The sequence below is a fragment of the Carcharodon carcharias genome, chromosome 6 (genome assembly GCF_017639515.1).
Source record: "Carcharodon carcharias isolate sCarCar2 chromosome 6, sCarCar2.pri, whole genome shotgun sequence".
In the NCBI taxonomy this organism is placed as follows: Eukaryota; Metazoa; Chordata; class Chondrichthyes; order Lamniformes; family Lamnidae; genus Carcharodon; species Carcharodon carcharias.
The window spans coordinates 146,586,140-146,600,786 of NC_054472.1; the positions used below are offsets into that span (position 1 = coordinate 146,586,140).

At 43.3% G+C, this 14,647-nt stretch overlaps 1 protein-coding gene across 1 annotated transcript in view; it reads right to left on the bottom strand.

Annotated features, from left to right (window-relative positions):
- Positions 1-14,217, bottom strand: part of tmie (transmembrane inner ear) — an 80,383-nt gene extending 66,166 nt beyond the window's left edge. The window contains exon 1 of the mRNA XM_041189299.1: positions 14,122-14,217. Within this exon, the coding sequence (XP_041045233.1) occupies positions 14,122-14,217 (96 nt within the window). The remainder of the gene's footprint in view (positions 1-14,121) is intronic.
- Between the last annotated feature and the right edge of the window lie 430 nt (positions 14,218-14,647).

Consider the following 14,647-nt stretch of genomic DNA (forward strand, 5'->3'; position numbering starts at 1 on the left):
AGTCCCTCTATATATATGAGTGATGGCCAGCTATTGCTCCCAGGTACACTGAAATTCGATGCCAACCTGATGTCAAGAACGGAGGGTAATGAATGATTCCTGTGTCAGAACAAGTGGGCCAGAAGTACACCTGATAATGATCCTCACTTTAATTAGTTTGGTGAGCTTTGGGTGCTTCCTGCGCATCCCAGGCAGTTCTCAGGTAAAGCAGATTAAATTTTCTCTGGTTGCATTGCTGCCTGTAGCCCTCAGGAAGTACTTGGTGGAAAGAGCTGATAACCGACTTTGGTCCTGCTAAATCTACATCCACATAAGCATTTTAAATATAAATTTTTGATGACGGTCTCCAGCGTTCCCGTTAAGAACTGATAATTGACTGGTCATACCAATCACAGCCAACCCCACCCTGGCTGTGAACAGAGAAGCTCAATTTTTGAAAGGGGTCTGGAAACAAGATTTAAGCCCCTTATTAGCACGTGTAAAGGGTTTGTTTTAAACTTAGACCCTGGAAACCTAGGGTGGAATTTTACGGCCCGGTTGCAGCAGTGGTGGGGGCATAAAATGCAGCAAGCCATTCAAAGTCCATTGACTTCAAAATCCTGCTGGCATAAAATTCCGCCCCAGAGTTCAGACTTTGCCAATATGGCTGCTGGCACAATTCGAGTACATAATGTGTACCTCATACGACCCGCCATCATTTTACATCTATAAAGCGGGAATGGCATTGGTAAATTTCTAGGTTGTAGAGTTTATTTTTCTTTGTGGACAGAAAACGGTGAGGTAAATGTTTAATAGTTGACGACAGCTGCTATGGATAAATGTGCTTCAGTTTGGTGATCATGGTATGATTTCTTTCATTCCCTTCTCTTATCGACACATAGATTTTAATTAAACTGATAAGTAGGCTCAGAAAAGGAAACCTTATTAATGCTTTCCAACAGGAAATATTCCATTTATAATAACAAGACTTAAGCTTGTTGGGAATTGTAATGTTGATCACTACACTAATCATGTAGCTCCAATGTCATAAGGTTAGATATTTTAATTTAACCAGTTCCTCAATTCACTTGAGGAGAAGCGAGATGAGAAAATACAAATATAGCACAGTGAATGGTATAGAATAGAGCGTAGTCTGGCTTATTGGTAGCACACTCAACCTTGAGGTAGGAGATCATGAGCTCAAAGCCCCACAACAAGAGAATTGAGCACAAAATCCAGACTGACACCAATGCAGTGCAGAGGGAATGTTGTGCTGTCAGACAAATGAGATGTTAAAGTCCTGTCTTGCCCTCTTAACTGGATAAAGAAAATCTCATGGCACTATTTTCAAACAGAGCAGTGGTATTCTCCCCAGTATCTTGACCAATATCCATCCCTCAACCAACATCACTAAACAGATGATTTGGTCATTTATTTCATTGTTATTTATGGGAGCTTGCTGAGTGAAAATTGGCTGCCACGTTTACCTCATTATAACGGTGACTACTTGATAAATATTTAGTTGGTTGTCAAGTGCTTTGGGATGTCCTAAAGTGAAAGGCGCTATATAAATGCAAGTTCTTTCTTTCTCTTCAGAGCAGACAGGAGTTGGAAGTGCTTTAAATATACAGATCAGCCTCCATGACATCATTGGCCCCCAACCTTTGTTTTAACCAGTGGCCTGAGCGGAGAAGCTGTTGTGGTTTCCCCATCAAATAAAGATAGTGGAAAGAAAAGTCAGAGCCTGTTTTTACTTTCGTTGTGGGTGCCAGGAGAGGCAGGAATGGAGAATTAAAATGACGAGCAAATTCCCCAACCAACTCCCACTCTTACCTCTCTGTCTCCAGCCTCCTATACTGTTCCAATGAAGTTTAATGTAAGCTTGAGGAACAGGACCTCATCTTCTAATTAGGCGCTTTACAGCCTCCCAGGTTCAATATTGTGTTCAATAATTTCAGATCACAAATGCTATCCCCATTTTTTTGGATGGCATCTGTTAGTGATGATTATGCTTTTCCTTTTACACCTCCTCTAGACCCATCTTTTGTTTTGTTACTTGTTCCATTACAATCTCCTTTTGCCTTGCACCATCATCCCTTTTGTCATTTAATGACTGCCCTCCATCCTATAAAGGATCTTCCAATCAAGTTCTTTATATCCCTCTCCAAACCTTCCTCTGCCCCTGTTCTTGCTTAAAATCTGTTATATCTCTAATTTTTTCCAGTTGTGAAGGAAGGTCATTAACCTGAAAGGTTAACTTTGTTCCTCAATCTCCACAGATGCTGCATGACTTGCTATATTTCCAGCATTTCCTGATTTTATTTCATCTTTCTGACCTTGCTTTCTGTCTTCTCTTCCACTTCCCTTATTAAAGCTTGGTATGATTTTTTCGTTTCGGTTGGGAGGTTCTTCAAGATAAAAGCACCCTGTTAAGATTGATGTTATCTTTCTCCATGTATCCTCTTAACTCTTTTCTCTTATTTCTTTCAACTCTAAATGTACCATTGCACAGACTCGTCCTTCCCACTTCATCCTCATTGTGTAAAGACTCATCACACCATACCTATGCTAACTCATTTCTTCACAACCCAACAAAGACATTACCCCTCTCAAACTTGATTTCCTTTTAAATCTCCAGCGCTTTTCTTTGTCTAACCAATACTTCCTACTTTATCTCTAATGATATTTGCAGCTTTGATGTTATCTTGAATTCTGAACTTTGGCCTTTCACAATAACAATAAGAGCTTGTTAAGCAACTGGGTCCCAACAAGCATGACAATAACTTATTTTCATCACTCTCCTTCCTTTCTGACTGCTATACATTAAACTCACTAACAGCATTGCCAATGTCAGTTGTTGGTCATCTGCCGGGCACTTTTGTCAATACTTGCTTTGTAACGGAGGAGTGAAGGATTTATAACTTTTAATGAAGCAAATCTTGAGGCAAAGAAAATTAGATGAGATTAAAGCTCAAAAGCTCTTACTTTGCAATCTCTGCTGCCTTAAATTCTAGTAACAACTGTTAGTGATACACTTTGCCTTGTTCACATTGGTCTCTATGCATCTACAAGATGCACTGCAGGAATTCACCAAGACTCCTTCGACAGCACCTTCCAAACCCATGACCACCGCCATCTAGAAGGACAAGGACAGCAGATAGATGGGAACACCACCACCTAGGAGTTCCCCTTCAAGTCACTCACCATCCTGACTTGGAAACATATTGCCGTTCATTCACTGTCGCTGGGTCAAAATCCTGGAACTCCCTTCGTACCAGCACTGTGGGTGTACCCACACCACATGGACTGCAGCGGTTCAAGAAGGCAGATCACCACCACCTTCTTAAGGGCAACTAAGGATGGGCAATAAATTCTGCCCAGCCAGTGAAGCCCACATCCGGTGAATGAATTAAAAAAAAAGTATCAACTGTTGGTTTAATTGCAGTTCTGGTAAGTAGCTAACACTGTATAATAATTCTCTGAATTTGAAAGTTATTTACAATTAACACAACTGAGTTTTTAACTCCCTCCTACTTCTCATTTATAGCCAGTCCCTCAGCAACATCACCTGAAAACACAGCATCAGTTTCCACTTGCACGCTGATGAAACCCAGATTTACCTCACCACCTTCTCCCTCAGCACTCCACATGTCTGACATTCATTACTGGATGAGCAGAAATTGCCTCAAACTAAATATTGGGAAGATTGAAACCATTGTCGTTGAGTCCTGCCGCAAACTCCATTCCCTAACACCAACTCCAGCCCTCTCCCTACAAACTAATTGAGGCTCAACTGGTCTGTTCCTGATGTCATATTTGGCCTTGAACACATAGTTTCAGAACACATATCCATGGCATCACTAAGACCACCCAGCTCTGCAAAATATCAGACTCCATCATTGCCTCAGCCCATCTGTTGTTGAAATCCTCATCCATACCTTTGTTCTAGATTTGACTATTCCATCTACCCTCCATTAACTTCGGGGTAATCCAAAACTCAACTGCTTGTGTTCTAACCAGCACCAAGCTCTGCTTATCCATCACCACTATGCTTGCTGACCTACATTAGTTTCTGGTTAAGCAATGCCTCAATATTGAAATTTTCATCCTTGTTTTCAAATCCCTCATGGCCTGGCCATTCCCTATATCTGTCATCTCTTCCAGCCTCTGAGTTATCTACAACCCTCTGAGTTATCCCATTCTGGCCTCCTGAGCATCCCTGATTTTAATTGCTCCACTATTAGTGGCCATGCCTTCTACTGCCAAGGGTTTAAGCTCTGGAATATTCTCCCTACACCTCTTTGCCTCTTTACTTCTCTTTTCTCTTTGAAGATGCTTCTTAAAACTTACTCCTTTGAATCATCTTTTGGATATCTGCTGTAATGGGTGGAATTGTCCCAGAATTGTGTTGTGTGTGGCAGCGGGCATGTAAAATAACGTTTTACCTGCTGGCTGCAATGGCGGGTTTTCATGCCTTATCGTCCTATTCCCATCTCATTATTTATGCAGTCACAGGAAACACGCCGTATCACTGGCGGGTTCCACCAATTCACCTGGTACGGCATCACCTCACCGCTTCCTCACGCTGGGCGCCTTATTTCAACTGTAACTGTGTGTACAGTTCTCATTGCTTGCAGCGCAGAACTGCTGCACAGAAGACATGGCCCAGAAAGCCAAGAATACTGCAGCCCCCCAAACCCCCCCACCCCCTCATTTTTCTGACATGTCCTTGGAACACTATGGATGCTGTGGAGCGGCCCCACAAAGTCCTCCACCCTTGCTCTGGCCACAGGAGGCCTATCAGTGTTACCACTCCGGCTTGGGAGGCACTGGCAGTGGTGGTGGTCAGTGCCAATGCTGCACAGAAGAGGTTTGCCATCCAGTGCAGAAAGAGGATGAATGATCTCATCTGTGCTTCCAAGGTAAGGCAACCCATCTCATCACTCTAAGCTCACACACTGACAAGTCCATCACACATTCGTTGGCATCTCATTCACTGCCAGCTCAAGGGACATCACCACTCACTTCCTCACACACACCCTCAAATATCCATCTTGCCTTATCTCCTCTGGAGACTGCCTCCTCAGCCCTCAACCTTTCGAGGCCACTTGCACAAATCAACATGTGTCCCCACAGACACCCTGAGATAACCCCCTTCCCCAGTACTGTCCTAACCCTGCAACCTCTTCCCTTGCTTGAGGCTACTTCTCTCCCTTCCCCAAGCAAGGCCTAGCCCTGCAGCCATTGAAAAGCCATCCACACCTTACGGTTGATCTGGTAGTTAGAGGCGTGCCTGTCAGCCCTGTGGTGCTGTGGTGTTGCCAGCAAAGACTCACGCTGATGACTGTGAGCGCTGCCGAAGCAAAGTAGGCAAACAAGCCTCAAAGTCATGAGTGAAGTGCAGCTCGCCAGGTGCATGTTGCTTATGTTCGGTTGTGAAACACGTCGATGTGCAATCACGCCTATGTGCCCAGATGATCTAACGGGGGTGATTCCGACAGGCAGGCAAGATGGCCAAGCCAAATGCATTGAAATTAGGTTCCGAAGTTGGACAGCGAGAAAGGCAGCCCGCCATTGAAGGGCAGAGCGGACAATCGCAAACTGGTTTCACGACAACGTAAAACAGATTTTTGGCCTTCTCGCCAGATTGTCTGATCACACCCGATATGACACCCGACGCCAACGGGGATGGAAAACTCCGGCCAATATCTCTTTACGTGACTTAGCATTAAATTCTGTTTGATAATGCTCCTGTGAATTGCTGTGGGATATTTTTATATTATTAAAATTCAAAATAGTGTTGTTCATTTCAGAGGACTGATAATAGTCAACCATTTGTGTGCGACCGGAATCACATGGAGGCTAATTAAGGACAATTAGGCTCCTAAAGGGAGATCCGTGAACCTGTCGGGCTTTTACAACAATCCAACAGCTTCCTAGTCACTTTTACTGATAGCAAATTTTCATTCCAAACTGCCAAATTGGGATTATTAGTTGTGCTTACTTGTATTTTTAGAGGGTTTATATTCCAGGTGGAATCCCAACATCAATGTCACATTGTAAAACAAGAAGGGTTTCAGATCCGATGACACCAGTGCCTTTCATTGTTTGAGGAAGTCCCAAATGCTTTACAATCAATGAAATAATTTTGGAATACAGTCATTATAATGTTGGAATGTTACAGACATTAGGGGAGGAGTCCACTTTATCTTTTTACAGAGACAACATCGAAACATTGAGGTACATTAGTTGGTACTGACATCTGCCAGGGCACCTCAGCCATCGAAGCTCATTTTTTTATTCATTCGCAGGATGTGGCCTTCGCTGGCTGGGCCAGCATTTATTGCCCATTCCCTAATTGCCCTTGAGAAAGTGGTGGTGAGTTGCCTTCTTGAACCGCTGCAGTCCATGTGGTGTAGGTACACCCACAGTGCTGTTAGGGAGGGAGTTCCAGGATTTTGACCCAGTGACAATGAAGAAACGGTGATATATTTCCAAGTCAGGATGGTGAGTGGCTTGGAGGAGAACTTCCAAGTGTTGATGTTCCCATCTATCTGCTGCCATTATCCTTCCAGATGGTAGTGGTCCTGGGTTTGGAAAGTGCTGCCTAAGGAGCTTAGGTGAATTCCTGCAGTGCGTCTTGTAGATGGTACACACTGCTGCTACTGTGTGATGGTGGTGGAGGGAGTGAATGTTTGTGGAAGTGGTGCCAATCAAGCGGGCTGCTTCTCCCTGGATAGTGTTAAGCTTCTTTAGTGTTGTGGGAGCTGCACTCATCCAGACATGTGGGGAGTATTCCATCACACTCCTGACTTGTGCCTTGTAGATGGTGGACAGGCTTTGGGGAGTCAGAGGGTGGGTTACTCATTACATGATTCTTAGCCTCTGACCTGCTCTCATAGCTACAGTATTTATATGGCTAGTCCAGTTCAATTTCTGGTCAATGGTAACCCCCAGGATGTTGCTAATGGTAAATGGTAACATTAAAGGGCAATGGTTGGATTCTCTCTTGTTGGAGATGGTCATTGTCAGGCACTTGTGTGGTGCAAATGTTACTTGCCACTTGTCAGCCCAAGCCTGGATATTATCCAGGTCTTGCTGCATTTGAACATGGACTGCTTCAGTATCTGAGGAGTCACGAATGGTGCTGAACATTGTGCAATCATCAGCGAACATCCCCACTTCTGACCTTATGATAGAAGAAAGGTCATTGGTGAAGCAGCTGAAGATGGTTGGGCTGAGAACACTACCCTGAGGAACTCCTGCAGTGATTTCCTGGAACTGAGATGACTGACCTCCAACTACCATAACCATCTTCCTTTGAGCTAGGTATGATTCCAACCAATGGAAAGTTTTCCCCCTGATTCCCATTGACTCTAGTTTTTGCTGAGGCTCCTTAATATCACACTTGGTCTCACCTCACCTCATATGCACCTACTTATTTTTCTTGCCAAAATGTAATACCTCACATTTATCTATGTTGAAATTCATTTCCCAATTAAATACTGTGCCCACTCGACAAATTTATTGATGCCTTGTAATTTGTTGCATTCCTTGTTGGATTGACTACCCCTCTTCACCTCCCTCCCCCCTCAACAAAATTAAAAAAATAGTGCCATCTGTAAACTTAGCAATTTTATTTTTGATTGCAAAGTCTAAATCATTAATATAAAGTGTGCACGTTGTGGTCCCAACACTGGTCAGTGTTCCCACCTTCTGGCATTCTTAATAACTACCACTTAGTACCATAACTGTGCCACTCTATGCTATACCATAACTACCGCTCTCTGTTCCCCATTCTGCCACTTGTCCCCTGGCTCTGTAGTCTTTAATCTTATTCATTCATGTATCATGTAGCATCTTACCTAAGGTGCTACTCTCAGTCAAATTCTCCCTTGATGTCATGGGCTGTCACTCTCACCTCACCTTAGGAGTTCAGCTCTTGTGTCCATGTTTGAAACAAGGCTGTAATGAGGTCAGGAGTTGACTGGTCCTGGTGAACCCAAACTGGGTGTCAGTGAACAGGCTATTGCTAAGCAAGTGCCTCTTGATAGCACAGTTGATGACCACTTCAATTCGACCCATTGTGCCTGCGCTGGCTCTTTGAGCATTTACCTTATTGTCAATCTCCTGCTTTTTCTTCATAACCCTGCACATTGCTTCTATTTAAATAAGCATTCAATGCCCTCTTGAATGCCTCCATTGAGCCTGCCACACTTCCAGGCAATGCATTCCAAACCTTAGCTACTCGCTGTGTGCAAAAATTTTTTCTCACCTAGCATTTGCTTCTTTTGCAAAACAGTTTAAAACTGTGCCCTCTGGTTCTCGATCCATTTACAAGCAGGAGCCGTTTCTCCCTATGTACTCTGTCCAGACCCCTCATGATTTGAAAACTTCTATCAAGTCTCCTCTTAGCCTTCTCCTCTCCAAGGAAAGCAGTCCCAACTTCTCCAATCTTTCCTCATAACTGAAGTGTCTCATCCCTGGAACCATTCTTGTATACCTCTCCTGCACTTTCTCCAATGCGTTCACATCCTTCCTATAGTGTGGTGCCCAGAACTTGCACAATACCCCAGCTGAGGTCTAACCACTGTCTTATTTAAGTTCATCATAACCTCCCTGCTCTTGTACTCTCTGCCTCTTTTGATGAAACCTAAAATACTGTATGCTTCAGAAACAGCTCTCTCTACCTGTCCTGCCACCCGTAATGACTTATGTACATATACACCCAAGTCTTCCTACTCCTGCACATCCTTTACAATAGTATCCTTTATTTTATACTGTCTCTCCATGTTCTTTGTGCCGAAGTGTGTCACCTCACACTTCTCTGCATTGAACTTCATCTGCTACCTATCTGCCCACTCCACCAATGTGTCAATGTCCTTTTGAAGTTCCACACTGTCCTCCTCACAATTTACAATTCTCCGAAGTTTTGTGTCATCTGCAAACTGAAATGGTCCCCTGCACACCAAGATCTAGATCATTTATGTATATCAGGAAAAGCAAGGGTCCCAATACCGACTCCTGGGATCTCCACTATAAACCTTCTTCCAGCTTAAAAAATGCCCATTAATCATTACTCTCTGTTTCCTATCCCTCAGCCAATTTTGTATCCATGTTGCCACTGTCACTTTTATTCCATGAAATAACTTTCCTCACAATTCTGTTGTGTGACACTGTATTGAACGCCTTTTCGAAGTCCATATACACCACATTAACCATTTCATCAACCATCTCTATTACCTCTTCAAAAATCTCCAGCAAGTTAGTTAGGTAGAATTTTTCTTTAACAAATCCATGCTGACTCTTCCGAAACAATCTACATTTTTCCATGTGACAATTAATTCTATCCCGAATAATTGTTTTTAGAAACATAGAATCTAGGAGCAAGAGTAGACCATTCAGCCCATCGAGCCTGCTCTGCCTTCAATATGATCATGGCTGATCCTCTTTCTCAATGCCATATTCCTGCTTTCTCTCCATACCCTTGATGCCCCTAATATCCAAAAAATTATCAATTTCTTTCTTGAATATACTCAGTGACCCGGCCTCCACAGCCTTCTGTGGTAGAGAATTCCACAGGTTGACCACCCTCTGAGTGAAGAAATTTTTCCTCACCTCAGTCCTAAATGACCTGCCCCATATCTTGAGACATTAGCCCCTGGTTCTAAACTCCCCAACCAGGGAAAACATCCTCCCTGCATCCAGTCTGTCTAGCCCTGTTCGAACTTTATATGTTTCAATCAGATGCCCTCTCATTCTTCTAAGCACTAGTGAATACAGGCCAAGTCAAAAAAAATCCCTCCTCATATAACAATCCTGCCATCCCTGGTATCAGCCTAGTGAACCTTCACTGCACTCCCTCTATGGCAAGTATATCCTTTTTTAGGTAGGGAGACCAAAACTGTACGCACCAAGGCCCTGTATAACTTCAGTAAGACATCCCTACCTCTGAACTCAAATCCTCTTGCAATGAAGGCCAACATACCATTTGCCTTCCTAATTGCTTGCTGCGCCTGCCTATTTACTTTCATTCACTGGTGCACAGGGACACCCAGATCCCTTTGTACATCCACATTTGCCAATATTTCACCATTTAAGTATACTCTTCCTTTCTGTTTTTCACACCCAAGCATATAACTTCACATTTATCCATGTTATACTGCACCTGCCATGTGTTTGCCCAAACACACAGCTTGTCTAAATCACCCTGAAGCCTCCTTGCATCCTCTTCACAACCCCGCTCAGTTTTGTGTCATCAGCAAGCTGGAAATATTGCATTTGGTTCCCTCCTCCAAGTCATTTATATACATCATGAATAGCTGGAACCCAAGCACTGATCCCTACAGTACACCACTAGTCATCGCCTGCCACCCGGAAAAAGATCCATTTATTCCCACTCTCTGTTTCTGGTTTGTCAACCAATTCTCAATCCATGCCAGTATATTACCCCCAGTCCCATGTGCTTTAATTTTGCCCACTAGCCTCTTATGTGGGACCTTATCAAAAGCTTTCTTGAAATCCAAATACACCACATCCACTGGTTCTCCCTTATCTACTCTACTAGTTATATCCTCAAAAAACTCCAGTAAATTAGTTAAGCATGATTTCCCTTTCATAAACCCATGCTGACTTTGCCTAATCCCGTTAATGCTTTCCAAGTGTTCTGTTATCACGTCTTTTGTAATAGCATTTTCCCCACTACTGATGTTAGGCTAACTGGTCTGTAATTCTCTGTTTTTCCTTTCCCTCCTTTTTTAAATAGTGGGGTTACATTTGCCACCCTCCAATCTATAGGAACAGCTCCAGAGTCTGTAGAATTTTGGAAGATGACCACCAATGCATCCAATATTTCCATGGCCACTTCCTTTAGTACTCTGGGATGTAGATTATCAAGCCCTGGGGATTTTTCAGCCTTTAACCACAATAATTTCTTTAGCACCATTTTTTTAGTAATACTGATTTTCTTCAATTCCTCCCTCCTCACTAGACCCTTGGTTTCCCAACATTTCTGCTTGCTGCTTTTTTGCCAATTTTATATGTCTTCCCTTTGGATCTAATACTATCCCTAATTTCTTTTGTAAGCCATGGTTGAGCCACCTTTCCTGCACCAGAGAGGAATGAATAATTGTTGTAATTTATGCATACGTTCCTTAAATATTAGCCATTGCCTATCCGCTATCAACCCTTTTAGTAAGGTTCCCCAGTCCATCATTGCCAACTTGCACCTCATACACTTGTATTTCCCTTTATTTCAATTCAGGACCCTAGTTTTGGATTCAGCTTCTTCACTCTCTATTCATTCCTTCATTTTATGGGCACTCATCCCAAGGGGCACCACACAACATGATTGTTAATGAATCCTTTCTCATTGCACAATACCCAGTCTAGGATAGCCTGCTCTCTAGTTGGTTCCTCAACGTATTGGTCTAAAAATCCATCAATTACACTCCAGGAAATCCTCCTCCACAGTATTATTGCTAGTTTGGTTTGTCCAATCTATATGTAGATTAAAGTCACCCGTGGTTACAGGCGTACCCTTATTGCATGCATCTCTAATGTCCTGCTTAATGCATTCCCTTACATCTCCATTACTGTTATTGTGGGCCTATAGATAACCCCCACCAACATTTTCTGCCCCTTGGTGTTTCTTATCTCCACTCAAACAGATTACACATCATGATTTTCCGAGTCAATAACCTTCCTCACTATTTCATTGATTTTCTCTTTAATAACAATGCTACCCCACCTCCTTTCCTTATTTGTCTGTCCTTCCTAAATATTGAATACCCCTGGATGTTCAGTTCTCATCTTGTTCACCCTGCAGCCATGTCTCCGTAATTGCAACAATATCATAACCATTTATATTTATTTGCGCTGCTAATATATTTACCTTGTTGAGAATGCTCCTCGCATTAAGATACAATGCCTTTAGACTTGTCTTTTTAATCTTGTTAGTCATCTTAGATTTATTTTGCACTATGACCCCATTTGTTTTTCACCCTTGTTTTTTTGCCTTCCACTTTTGCTTTCTTTTTCTGTCTTTTGTTTTTTACCTTGTTTCCCCCTCCTCTGTCTCCCTGCTCAGATTCCCATACCCCTGTCATTCTAGTTTAAACCCTCCCCGATCGCACTAGCAAACACCCCTCCCCCCCAACCCAGAGGGCATTGGTCCTTGCCCTGACCAGATGCAACCCGTCCCGTTTGTTCTGGTCCCGCCTTCCCCAGTACTGGTCCAAATGTCCCAGGAATCTGAATCCCTCCCCCCTACACCATTTCTTCAGCCACGTATTCACCTGACATATCCTGTTATTTCTACTCTCACTAGCGTGTGGCATTGGTAGTAAACCTGAGATTACTCTCTTTGAGGTCCTACCTTTTAATTTATGTCCTAACTCCCTATATTCAGCTTGTAAGACTTTTCTTACCTATGTTATTGGTACTAATATGTACCACGACCGCTGGCTGTTCATCCTCCTCCTTTAGAATGCTCTGCAGCCTCTCCGAGACATTCTTAACCCTGGCACCAGGGAGGCAATATACCATTCCAGAATCTTTTTTGTGGCCGCAGAAATGCCTATCTGTTCCCCTTACTCTTGAATCCTCTATCACTATAGCCCTGCCACTCTTCTTCTTCCCCTCCTGTGCAGCAGAGCCACCTGTGGTGCCATGGACTTGTCTTCTGCTTCTTTCCCTTGAGAAGTCATCTCCCCCAACAGTTTCCAAAATGGTATATCTGTTAGAGAGGGGGACGGCACAGGGAACTCCTGTACTACCTGCCTTCTTCTGCTCTGTCTGGTGGACACCCATCTCCTTTCTGCCTGTTTACCTGCAGTGTGACCACCTCACTGAACGTGCTGTCCATGATAATCTCAGCATTGCGGATGCTCCACAGTGAATTCACCCACAGCTCCAGCTCCAAAATGTGGTTAACCAGTATCTGCAGCTGGACACAACTCTTACACGCATGGTCACCAGGGACACTGGAAGTGTCCATGACTTCCCACATAGAGCAAGAGGAGCATATCACAAGTGTGAGCTCTCCTGCCATGGCTTCCCTTTAGAATAAGCTCATTAGTTACTCCCTTTAAAGAATACTAATTTTGCTAGCGGCCTTATTCCACTCCAAACACTCCCACTATAGTCCAAAGTCCTCACCTTATTTTATTTAAGCTAATGGATTGCAGCAGTTTAGAAGAAGTACTCACTTGACTCTTCTTACCAATCAGCTGCCTCCCCTGTGTCACTTTTTGAATCGCAACGTCCTCGTGCCGCTTTCAGCTGAAATTCTCTGGAACTCTCGCTCTGTCCTCGCGCCATTTTCAGCCTCGAGTCCAGCTCCCGCTCTTTTTAAATCTCCACTCTGACTCTTAGATCCCGCTCTTTTTAAAGTTTCCCCACCACTGAAGTTAAACTGACTGGTCTGTATTGCAGGGCAGATCTTTACAAGGGCATAATGATTGCAATTCTCCAGTCCTCTGGCACCTCCCCTGAATCCAGGGAACATTGAAAGATTATTGCCAGTGCCACTGCAATTTCCATTCTCACTTACTTCAGTATTCTTGGTTCCATCTCATCTGGTCTCGGTGCCTTATCAACTTTAAGTACTGACATCTTATCCAATATCGCCTCCTTATCAATTTTAAACCTTCTAGTGACTGAGTTTCCTCCTCTGTCACCATGGCCTGGGCAGCATCTACCCCATAAGTAAGGACAGGGCAAAGTATTCATTTAATACCTCAGCCTCTATGTGTAAATCACCTTTATTGTCCTTAATTGCTGTTACTCCTCCTTTTACCACCTTTTTACTATAGAATAGTGCTTAAAGCATACTTTGGGATTTTCTTTTATGTTAGGTGCCAGTCTTTTTTCATAATTCCTCTTTGCTTCTCGTATTTTCTTTTTCACATCCCTTCTGAACCTTTTGTATTCAGCTTGGTTCTCAATTGTATTTGCTACTGACACCTGTCATAAGGATACTTTTTCTTCTTTAACTGAATTACTATCTCCTTTGTCATCCAGGGATCTCTGGATTTCTTTGTCCTACCCTTCCCTTCTGAGGGAACATACCTTGACTGTGCCCAAATCATCTCCTCTTTGAAGGTAACCCAGCTAGTTCAGCTACTGGTTTTCCACACTAACCTTTGGTTCCAATCTATTTGGCCCAGCTCGGTTCTTGCCCCATTGAAATCCGCTCCGTGCCAGTTGATTATCCTTACTCCGGTTGACCAACGTCATTTTTCACCATCGTCCTAAACCCTATGATACAATGATCACTGTCCCCTAAATACTCCCCCATTATCACTTGATCTACTTGGCCCACCTCATTACCAAGAACTAGGTTTAGCAGTGCCTCATTTCTTGTTGGACTGGACACACACTGCTGTAGGAAATTCTCCTGAATATAATTTAGGAACGCTTGTCTCTCACTGTCTCTTACACTACCACTATCCCAGTCTATGTACAGGCAATTAAAGTCCCCCATTATAGCTACTCTACGATGTTTACATCTCTCTGTAATTTCCTTGCAGATTTGTTCCTCTATATCCTCCCACTGGCTGGTGTTCTATATATTACACCGAGCAATGTAATTGCACCCTTCGTATTCCATAGCTCCAGGCAATTTGATTTTGTCCTTGAATCCTCTGACACATCCTCCTTCTCCAGT